At 49.4% G+C, this 11,214-nt stretch overlaps 1 protein-coding gene across 1 annotated transcript; it reads left to right on the forward strand.

Annotated features, from left to right (window-relative positions):
- The first annotated feature begins 1,308 nt into the window (after nucleotides 1-1,308).
- On the forward strand, nucleotides 1,309-10,426 carry TMEM11 (transmembrane protein 11). Its single transcript, XM_064673265.1, has 2 exons — nucleotides 1,309-1,458; nucleotides 9,514-10,426. Exons 1-2 carry the CDS (start codon nucleotides 1,394-1,396, stop codon nucleotides 10,028-10,030), a joined length of 582 nt encoding a protein of 193 aa, XP_064529335.1. The 5' UTR covers nucleotides 1,309-1,393; the 3' UTR covers nucleotides 10,031-10,426.
- Nucleotides 10,427-11,214: the final 788 nt, after the last annotated feature.

The raw sequence follows: 11,214 nt of genomic DNA on the forward strand, positions 1-11,214 counted from the left end.
TGCTCCGGCCTGTCCCAGCAGTGCTGCACGTTCTGCCGGGCTGGGCACGCTTCCCAAACACCTCTTGTTCCTGCAAATGCGCCCTTAACATCCAGCAAAACAGCTGCCCCCCCAGTTACAGCTGAACTGCAGCGGTGTGGGAGGGCCCTGCAGGCTGGAAGAGCAGCCTCGGGATCGCTGGGAAGGTGGAGGCAGCCAGGAGTTTGTTCTCTTGTCACATTGCATCACTTGGGAATAATGCTATCAAAAAGAGGGGTTTTCCTTGTTCTGGGAGATGCAGAGCCAGCACCGCTCTCTCCTGAGGAGTGATGGGATCTGAGGGCACATCTATCCCCAAGAGCAAGGAGGTTGCAGAGCAGGGAGCTGCTGTTTGTTAACGGAAAACTTAAAATTCCTGAGAAAAAGGCTCCTCTCCTGGGAGGAATCAGACTAGGAGCAAGAGGGGGCCCTGCAGAGGCACAAGGATCCCTTGTGAGATCACTATCCAAGCACCCTGGCACAGGTCCCCTTGGATGACCCTGCTGTGCTGAGGAGCGGATCTGGGGCCAGAGGCTGAGGGCAAGATGGTCCTGGGACACCCCCACAAAACCTTCAACATCCACTTCTGGTGGATCCACAGGAGCTGGGAGACCTCTGGCAGTACCTGCATTTCGTTTCTAGAGAAGCATTTGGTGATAAACTTTATATTGATTCGATGATGACAGAGGTCTTTTCCAACCTAAGTGATCCGGTGATTTATTCCTCCTCAGAGATGCAGCAGGGGAGCCTCCCCATTCCCTGCTCCTCTTTCGGGATCGATTAAAGGGGCCAAATTCACCCCAAAACGCCCATCCTCTCCTCTCTGCGAGGCGCTGCTCGAGGGGATCCTGCATCCATTCTCCCCTGCAGGGAGGGAACCACCTGGTCCTTTCGGAGCAGCAACATGAGGCAATGCTGAGGTCGCCGAACTCTGCCGACCCTCAGCCGCCGCTCCCGGCGCGGCCCGGCCGCACCCCCTCATGGCGGGGCCGCGGGGCAGGCCGGGACTCGCCGCCGCGCCCCTCCCACGGCCGGCTCGCTCCGGCGGCAGATCCCGGTCGGCGGGGCCGAGCCGAGCTCCCCGCGGGGTGCCCCGCCACCGGAGCCCGGGGCTGTGCCCGGGGGTCCCCCGGGGGTCCCGTCGCGGTGCCCGCCCGACCCCACCGCCCCCGTTCCCGCCGGGGGACTACACACCCCAGAGGGTTGCGCGGCCGCGCGGTAGCGCGGAGCACCATGGGACTTGTAGTCCCATCTCTGGTTTGATCCCGCCCCGCGCATCGGCCGCCGCCGCCCTCGCGCACTACATCTCCCGTCGGGCACCGCAGCGCGGCCGCGGCCCGCCGGCGGAGACATTTGCGAGCCGAGTGTCTCCAAGATGGCGGCGTGGGGAAGGAGGCGCGGTGGCCCCGGCGGCACCAACAGCGGCGGCGGCCGGGAGAGGTGAGGGGGCGGCGGGGGAACGGGGCGAGGGGCGGCGGGGGGATCGGGGCCGCGCCGCCCGCGGCTCCCCGCGGCCCCCCGCGGCCCCGCGGCGAGGGCGGGGGCGCCGCGAGGGGAGCGCGGCCGGGCGGGGCGGGCGCGGGACGCGGCCCCGCGGGGCCGCGGAGGGGCCGGGGGCGCCCGGCGGGGCCGGGGCTGGAGGGGCGGCCGCGGGCGGGGAAGGTCAGCGCCGCCCGAGGGGCGAAGGCGGCGGCGCTGCCCGTGGCGGGATGCGGCCCCGGGGCCGGGAGGAGGAGGGCCGGCCCCGGGAGGCTCCTTCCGTCCACGGCTATTTTTAAAGGCGGGGAGGGAGCGGCGAGTCCTCCAGGGTGACCTCCTTCTGCCGGGGCCCGGCGGGCGCGGGGCTCGGTACCTCGCCCGCTGCTGCTGCCGCTGGGGCGGGAGAGCCGCCAGAGCAGGCTGGGACTGCCCGCGGAGCAGCGGTGGAAGTTTGGGAATCGGTAACTTTAAAATGGGAAGAAAGAGACAGAAAGAAATGTCACAGAATCACTTAGGGTGGAAAAGACGTCTGAGATCGTCGAGTTCAGCCTGTGACCGAACACCACCTTCTCAGCCAGATCAGAGTACCGAGTGCCTCACCCAGTCTTTCCTTAAACAGCTCCAGGGACGGTGACTCCACCATTCCCTGGGCAGCCTCTTCCAGTCGGCCTTTCTGGGAAAAAATTCTTCCTCATGTCCGACCTATAAGCCTCCCCTGGCATATCTCGAGACAGTGTCTCATTGAGCTACTTTAAAAATATGTGTGCACAGTTCTCCACCTGCTGAAAATGTTTGGGTTTATCCTGCATTTCCTGACGTTGGCATTTTTCTGTCCTGCCCCAGGGCTGACTGATGCAACCGGCAGCTGCTGAAAGCTGCTGCAGTGTTTTGTGAGTTTTCTTTTGTCCTGCTGCCTCACCTCGAAACTCTGATATCCCTCTTAACTAGAAACTATGATATCCCTCTTAATTTTTGTTGTGGCTTTTCCTTCACTTTGTTCCCTTACTGCAATTCAGCACTATTTGCTTTGATGGTGTTGAATCTACACAGCCAAGGGAGAGCCACAAGTAGCCCTCAAAATTCTGGCGCTGATGTGAATTGCAGGAATGCTGTCTGTGTTCAGGGAATTCAAAAGTAATTGTACTGGAAGAGCCAATGGAATTTCTGCATCAGTGTGGTTCATATAAACAGCTAAGAATACCACAGTGGTAAAGCTGTCTGCACCCAGTGCTGGCACTGCCCCAGCACGGGAGGTGTGGAGTTTTCATGGGGATTTTTTCATGTGGCACAGACCTGTCCTCTCAGCAGAAGAGAAGGGGGGGCACAAAAAAGGTATGGAAAAGAGCACTTAATAACTTCAATAAAAATTATTCTTCCAGGGTGAAAACTGACGCAGACTTAAAAGTGAGTTCTTGCCGTGTAACTTCATCTGTGAACTGTACAGTAATTGTTGTTTGAGGTGATTTGTTTTCAAAGCTGTGATTGCTCTTGATCTTATGATGAAAAATATTCATAAACACGAGTCACTCCATGAACCTGCTGCATATATTATTTTTCCTTTGCCAGTGAGAAGGAGATGGAACAGAACAGATCCACCACTGAGCAGCGTTTCACAATCTCCATCAAAAGAGATGGTGGTTTTTTAGGTGTCACTCTGTACAAACGTGATGGAGGATGATGTTTTGGGTGACGACAGCGAGGTGCTGCTTCTTCCTGGCAGCTGCAGAGCAGGAGATACACATGACAGGGCCTCTGCCTCTCCATCAGAGGCTGATCCCAAATCACACCTGCCTGTCTCGTTTGGCTGCTGCAGCACAGGTTGTGTACAGGCAGCGCTGACAGACCTGATGTCATCACATGATGACATGTGCTTTTTATAGGGTGAATACAGTTTTCTTACTCTGGGCAGGATTCTTGTCCAAAGACACATTCCTTTGAACTGAATATGCTGATCCAGTTTTCCTCGTAACTGAGCTGCTTCAAGGAGTGTTTGTAGTTGTCAGCCAGACGGTCTAAAAGGCATCTGTGTGCCGGAGGTGGTGTGAGGAGACTCAGTACTGAATAAAATCCTGTCTGCTGTGAGACTAGAGCAGCTTTCATTTAAAAATATATATATAAAAAAAAGACCAGCAACTCTATCTGTGGAGACTGAATCCCTTCATAAATGGCTTTATTGATACAGAAAAGTCTGTAATTGGTCAAAAAGCACTTTCCTCGCTAGGAGTGAATGTAAGGACATTAATTTCAAAGGATGCTGACTGTTAACTCCAGCTGGCTCTGGTGGTGAAATAATAACAGTCAACAAAAAAAACCAAAAACACTGAAGCGAACCAACTAAATATTTGTTTTTCTTCATTCTGGATAGACTCTTTAATGGAGACTGTCTAAAGGGAATTGTTGATCTGTAGACCAAAACAACTTTTTCATACAGAACAGACACTGGATTGTACTGGGTGTGTTTGTATAAAAGGCAGTGGACAGCGTGTCGTTTGTTCCCCTGGGAGATGTTCTGACAAACTCTGGAAAGAACAGCTTTCATGTCATCACCGCTGCCTGCACTGGCTCCTCTCTGCCCTTACTGAGCTCTCTCACTACCTGCACTGCTCAGATTTCTGGTACTCTGCTTGCAGCAATGATTGACCTATTTCCATCAGCTTGGCTAATCATTAGTTGACTTAAAATTGACACCTCCTCGTTGTCCAGGGGCTGGAGTTTGTTGTTATGGTTTGGTGATGTTTTCCTTAGGGTTCAGGGAACGTTCTGGTCCCTTGTTGAGGCTGCTTGACCATCTCCCCAGTGTTGTCCTGTCATTTTTCCTATTTGTGTTTAAGGTGCATCTTCTGAGCTAAGGTCTTGCTTTATTGCTAAGCTTTTCCTGTTCTTCCTCTGCTTTAATGCCCTTCTTAAGGCCCCAGGCCTGGAAGATTGTGGGGGCACTCAGCAGAGAAACAATTCCCCAGGTGTTTGAGCTGGGACATGTTAGTGCTTTCCGTGCACCATACCCTGAGTAGGGGCACACTCGTGAATATGACTTGGAGGTGGAATATTTCCACTGAGAATTAAAGCCAGTCCACAGCTCATTCCTTAATCTCGAAATTAAATTAAATTTCTTCAAGAAGGATTTATGTTGGAGGGAGGGAAGTTTAGTGTTTGAATTTGTCATGCCTCGACTCTGTCGACTTGCTCCAGCTTGGCTGAGAGGCTGACAATGCCCACAGACATACTCTGGCCATCTAGAATGTCTTTTGTTTTGCAGATCACCTGCACAACCAGCACAAAGCCCCTCTTGCACTGCTGAACTAGACTCTGTGTGCTGTTTGTGACACATCTTATCACACTGCTGCAAGCCTTTCCTTTCTTACTGTCTTAACTATTGATCAGACCGGTCTTCATTTGCAGTTAATCTGATTGCCTGTTTGGTGCTCTGAGCAATACTGTTGCCCAGGAATATTCTCCTGTTTTAAAAAAAAACTTTAATAAAACTCGACTTATGTGTTAGGGGAGGGGTTTAAAAGAAACTTTCTTTTGCCCAGAATTGTACCTGCGCTTTGTGCAGCTTGAGGTTGTTTCTAAGTGTGATCCTGAGCATTTTGCAGAACTGAGATAGTTGGATGACTTGAAACCCTCACCAAAACTCTGTCTGGCAGATTGAGGAATGCCATTAGGCTGAGGGCAACAAACTTGGGAGGCTCAGGCAGGTGAGCAGTGGCAGGAGGAGGCTGGGGGTTCTCCCAGGATGTTTTTACGTGCCCTGTTCTCAGCACTCTGTTCCTTTGTTTCTCCCATTTCCAGTTGGCACCTGGCAAAACTGATGGTCTTTTCACATGGAGTGCCATTGTGCTTCCTCCTGGAATGTTATTTCTTTATCCACAGGAAAAAAAACTATCAAATTGAAACTTCCGTTGAATTGAATTGAAGCAGCAAGTTGCTGTTTTCAGGAGCCTGTTCCAAGCTGGAGGCACAGAAATGGAGCTGCTCTGAGGGCTGGAACTTAGGGAAAAATTCTTCCCTGTGAGGATGGTGAAGCCCTGGCACAGGTTGCCCAGAGAAGCTGTGGCTGCCCCATCTCTGGAAATGTCCAAGGCCAGGTTGGACGGGGCTTGGAGCAACCTGGGATAGTGGAAGGTGTCCCTGCCGATGGCAAGGGGTAGAACTGGGTGGTCTTTTAAGTTCCCTTCCAACCCAAACCATTCCATGATTTTATGAACTGCTGGAGCTGCTATTGTTCAGCAGCTGCAGCACCCCTCTCCTGGTGCTCTCTGATATTCCCATGTTAGGAAGACAATCCAAATGTAATTTGAACCTTGCCCTATAGCTAACACAGACACTTCTGCCCCTCCTGCTGCTGTAGGTCTGTTAACAATGGATTCCTTATTTAAAACTTTGGCAATACCAAAATTTGACATTGGTGATTTTTAAGTGATTTACATCTTGCTGTGCCGAATAGTTCAGAGTTCTGTCACATTTCCCCACCTAGGCATTCATTCTGCAGCTGGAATGAGACACTAAAATTTCTCAAGTATAGAAAGCCTGAAGCTGCAATAGAACAAATAGTTGGATATAAGGTCCAGAATTATTCTTACAGAACAACTGTACAACTTGTTAACTTAGCCCTCTTTTTTGGGGTGGGGAGACAGGTCCTGGAAAATCATTTGGTTCAGTAATAACAACTGCTTTTAGGTTCTGGTCTGTCTAGTAAACATCCTGATGGGCTTCTGAACACCAGGCAGCATTTTATGTCTTCTGGAACTAGGTGCTCTCTGGTTATTTACTATTCTTTTCAATAAAACAGAGTTTATACAAAATCCCCACACTTGATGACTTGATGCCAGCTCAGAGTTGCTTGCACAGCTCTGCATTTGTGTTTGTCATGGCCAGGGGGTGGGTGACAAGCTCCAAAAGGCAAATGCCGTGGCCTCCAGTGTTTGAGCAAATCCAATTGCTTTGACTGGCTTTGTTGGTTTGCAGCTGCTGTGTTCAATTGAAAGGCTGTGTCAGGAGAGATCGACTCTGTGCATTCAGGTCCTCGCTCCTACTCAGCTGAAACCTCCTCAAGCCCACGTATCTCATCTCTGTCTTTTTCTGTATCATCTGAAATCAAACCAGTTTTCAGCTTTTCTTGCTCTGGGGGCAGCCAGTTCTTGTGTGGAAATAATACGTGGTAACCCCACTTCTCTGCACAGAAATGGAGACTTGCTGCTTGCCTTGCTAACTCTTCATGTGTCCTCTTGTTTGAGCAGTTAATTTTTCGTTCTTTGTTGTTGTTTTTGGATTATCTGTTTTGCCATTTGCAGCTTCAGCACTGTGATACAGATTTATTCTGATTTTTAGATGACTAATTTGAGGAAAAAGCACAGACAGGGGGACAGACTTTTTCAGGGATGAAGCCTCTGTGCAGCTTAGTTGCCAGTGGTTTTTCTTTTCCAACAGAACATACTTTAAATCCTGCTTGTTTTGGCATAGGAGGATTGTGCTTTTCTTGACTTTATTGTTATAAAGCCCCAGAGCCTGGCGAGCCAAAAGATTCCATTGGAGATGGACAGTGCTGCCTCTGGCCAATTTGTTGGATTCCTGCTCTCTTGTCAGGTGTTTCAGAGGGAAGGACAGCAAGGAGATCTGAATAAGGAGAAGTGAGGCTGATGGGTTAATGCCACCTGTCCTGGTGCTGAGCCTGGAAAAATCCCATGTAATGTAGTTACTGAATTCCTGGAGTTGGAAGCCCAGTTCCCATGGCTCCTGTACAGGCAGAGAAGGAATGGGCTCTCTTCATGTGTGTTTTCCCACTGATGGCAGGAGATCCTGGAGTGACAAGGCCACTGTGCTATTCCTAAGCCTCTGGGAAGTTCTTAGTTGAATTTAGATTGTGTTTCTCTGTCTTGCAGACCCATCTGCATGTTCCTAAGTATTACAACACACTGAAAGTGCTCCTTGGTAGGAAATACTAATTTTATCTGGAGGGTTGTGTTAGCACTGGGTCAGCTTCCAGCTCGAAAATGCCTTTCAGCAATAGCTTTTCCATGAAGTCATTATGCCCTAGTGAGTGGTTTCACATAGTCTGGGTGGTGGTGTGCAGAGTTACCTTAAGTCTCAGCATGTCTTTTGTAATGAAACTGGAGTTTTTGATTCAGAAGAAGCTGCACTTGGGCCACCAAGAAGAAGAGTCCTTGGCAGCAGCCATGACCAGCAGTGTCCTTAATGTCAGTGTAACACCTGCTTAACTGGTTCTTTGTTAGAAACTCCTTATATAGGTGCTTTCTTTAAATTTTTTTCTTTAAATACCTTCCAATTCACCACAGAACATCAGAGCCCACCACATCCTGTGCTGAAAGAGTTAATGGTAACTTCCCAAACAATGTCTGACAAGCTGATGGCCCTGAAGAAGCCCCTGGCATACACGGAATTCAGGTGGATTTTTATTTTTCTTTCTACCCATGAACAGGCCAAGGGGGAAGTGCACTGCAGAGAACTCAATAACTGCCTTGTAAGTTGAGTTTTCATTGTGGGTTATATAAATTCCAGCCAGACTTTTAATGAAATTGCTTATTACTCTGCTTTGGGAGAGGGTGGTGCCTCTCCCGTCCTGCTGATTGATGTTTGCTGCTGTTACAAACGCAGCTACTTCTGGCAACAGCTTGTAATTTAACAATATTCTTGATTACAGCTGGCCACTGCTCAATCCCCTTTGCAGCATGAGTGGAGCTGCACATTAAGGATAATGTTTGGCAACAGCAGCTTGTGAATGTGTATTTTTCTCCCTTATTTTCCAGTGCATGCACATAAGTACCGCTGCACTAATGGAGCAAAAAGTGCTCCTTCCATTCTCCACATCAGCAGTGTTTTCCTCCTGGTATCAGGAGGGTCTAAATGCTGTTAGGATGAGGCTGTTTTGTCTGCTGAGATTAGGTCAAACGTGTGTGTGATTTGTTCTCTTTCTGCTAAAGGAATCTGCTAGATATTTTTATCCTTGAGAGGCCACGTGCTCAGTTTTGCTCTGGTTAAACACGAGTATGTCAGAAATAGTCATTTCTGCTTAGAAGGGAGGATTTTGCTGTGTTCTAATGGATAGGTTTTTACCCTTTCTGAGGGCAGGTGAGCAGTCATAATCCTGTTTCTTAGCAGTCTGTACATGAATGTGGCTGCAGCTGTGGTGATGTGGTGGAGGGTGAAGGGAAGGTGGAAACTGATGTGATTTCAGGTAGTTAAAAGCTCCTGCTCCAATACAAGTCCCGTGAATCCCCTGTCAGTAGGGAATGTGCTCCCAGGTAACACGAGCAGCTCTTTCTTCACTGCTAAAGTGTGTCTGGGTTAAAAATGTTCCTTTCTTGCTTTGCTGCATCCTACGTCAGGAAAGGGAGTGTTCTGCAACAGAGTGCTCTGCTGCCTTCCTCACCTTGTTTCAGCAATGTATCTTGGCCATCCTTGTTGGATTTGCTATGGATTTACTAGGTTGGGTTTACTATGGAGGACTAAATATCAAGCTTCATCAGTGGCAAGGAGGTAACTATTGTGGGGTGAAAGCAAACGTATTCATCTAGAGATGCTTCCTCTCTCAAAACCTTCCAATGCATTTTGTTCTCTTGATGGATGAGCTGCTGGGTTTATTTTCTATGAAAACTCCTGAAGTCTGTGTGGTTTGTTCAGTGGGGCATTGTGGTCACTAAGGTGTGAGTGACACTTCCACTGTCTCCAGAGAAACCGCTTGGGTATCAGTGTGAGGAACCATTTTAGGACTGTCAACAAGATCCTGTTTCTCAAATTGCTTTATATCTCCCAAGTCAGGAAAAGGTAAGAAAAATATGTTGCCTTATTTTGGGATGAATTATTGTACAGTAGGTGTAATGAGCTGATGTGAAATGAAGCTTGAGTTGAAAAAGCTGCTGATTGTGGAACACAGGCAGTGCCTGACCTTGAGGGGCTGCCCTCACTTGGGGCACTTCTCTGCTGCTCTCACAGCCGGGTGGGTGAACAGTCCATCCTTAAGCTCTGTCGTTTTAATTCCGAGTTTCCCGTTAACAGGGTCACCTTGTCCTCCACGGACTGTTACATTGTGCACGAGATCTACAACGGGGAGAATGCTCAGGACCAGTTTGAGTATGAGCTGGAGCAGGCCCTGGAAGCGCAGTACAAGTACATCGTGATAGAGCCCACGCGCATCGGGGACGAGACGGCCCGATGGATCACCGTCGGGAACTGCCTGCACAAGACGGCCGTGCTGGCGGGCACCACCTGCCTCTTCACCCCCCTGGCACTTCCAGTAGATTATTCTCACTACATCTCCCTGCCCGCTGGAGTGCTGAGCGTGGCCTGCTGCACCCTCTACGGGATCTCGTGGCAGTTTGATCCCTGCTGCAAGTACCAAGTCGAGTACGATGCCTATAAACTCTCCCGCCTGCCCCTGCATACGCTCACCTCGTCCACCCCCGTGGTGCTGGTGAGGAAGGACGACCTGCACAGAAAGAGACTGCACAACACGATAGCACTCGCTGCCCTGGTGTACTGTGTAAAGAAGATCTATGAACTCTATGCTGTATGACTTCAGCAGGGAAGAGAGAAACCCACAAAGACAAGTGTATTAAGACTCCCACAGTAACATTTTGTTTTTCCTCTTTGAGAAGCAGTGGAGACTGGGAAGGATTTGGTTTAATAGAGCTGTTATTTTTCAAATAACAAATCACTGGTGCACCAAGGTTTTTCAGTTCTTCGTTACACTTGAGATGTGGATGTGTGATGACTTGAGATCCGTATGTTAGGCCAGGGGAGTCCAATCCAGCAGCGGAATGTGGATGAAATAAAGCAATAGAAAGAGGGGGTGTGAGAGCTGCTTTTTTTTTTTTTTTTTTTTTTGGAAACAATTAAGTATATTGTTTAATTGTATTACACAGAACCAGCCAGAAGTTATCATTGACCATTAAAGGATGAGAATTTCAAATGCTTTTGCTCTCTTGTCACTGTTATCACAGTTCCCTTTGCTCTTGTGCTTCCTGGGGATGGAGGCTTTGCTCTGAGAGTTGCAGTGGTGATAATTATTAATGCCTGGTCACACACAGACCTGATACTCCTCTTGTCCATTGCACATGGCAGCAGTGTCCATGTTACCTCACAGCAGCCATTTGCTGAAGGAACAACTGTAGGATGTTGCTATCCCTCTTGCTTGTGTTTCCTGGAGGAGCCTTATTTGTTACCTCAGGTTGATACCTTTTTGGTAATTGCTTAAACATTGATGGCTGGGGGTAAAGGTGTCCCAGTTCTCTGCTGCCCTGCCACCTCCAACCATGACTCCTCTGCACACAGTAAGTTTCCAGCTACAAACACGTTCTGCTCCCTTCTTGTTAACGTGGATACATCTCCACTGAAATGCCTTGTACCACGTGCAGCTGAGGGCTGCCAAGGTGGGAGTCCACCTGTCCTACCTTTGTGCTGTGTGCTGACTGTGCAATTCCACTGCTCCTGCCTGGAACACACGCTTCTGGAGCTGCCTCCTTGTGCTGCAAGGCATCCAGGTGACTGCATCTTGTAACTGCATTACATGAAACTGTAGAATTCAGTCATGTGCATTAATGCATCTTTTAGCTCTGAACTCAAAATCTTGTTCCTAGCTTGGGAAGTATTTACTGTTTTGCAAGGTCTGCCTGTTACTTCTACAAGATAGGGACTGGCTGCCTATAATCTCTTCATACCAGATGGAAAATGGGCGTGGCTGGCGTTTGCAGGGCACAG

The sequence above is a fragment of the Pseudopipra pipra genome, chromosome 16 (genome assembly GCF_036250125.1).
Source record: "Pseudopipra pipra isolate bDixPip1 chromosome 16, bDixPip1.hap1, whole genome shotgun sequence".
NCBI lineage: Eukaryota > Metazoa > Chordata > Aves > Passeriformes > Pipridae > Pseudopipra > Pseudopipra pipra.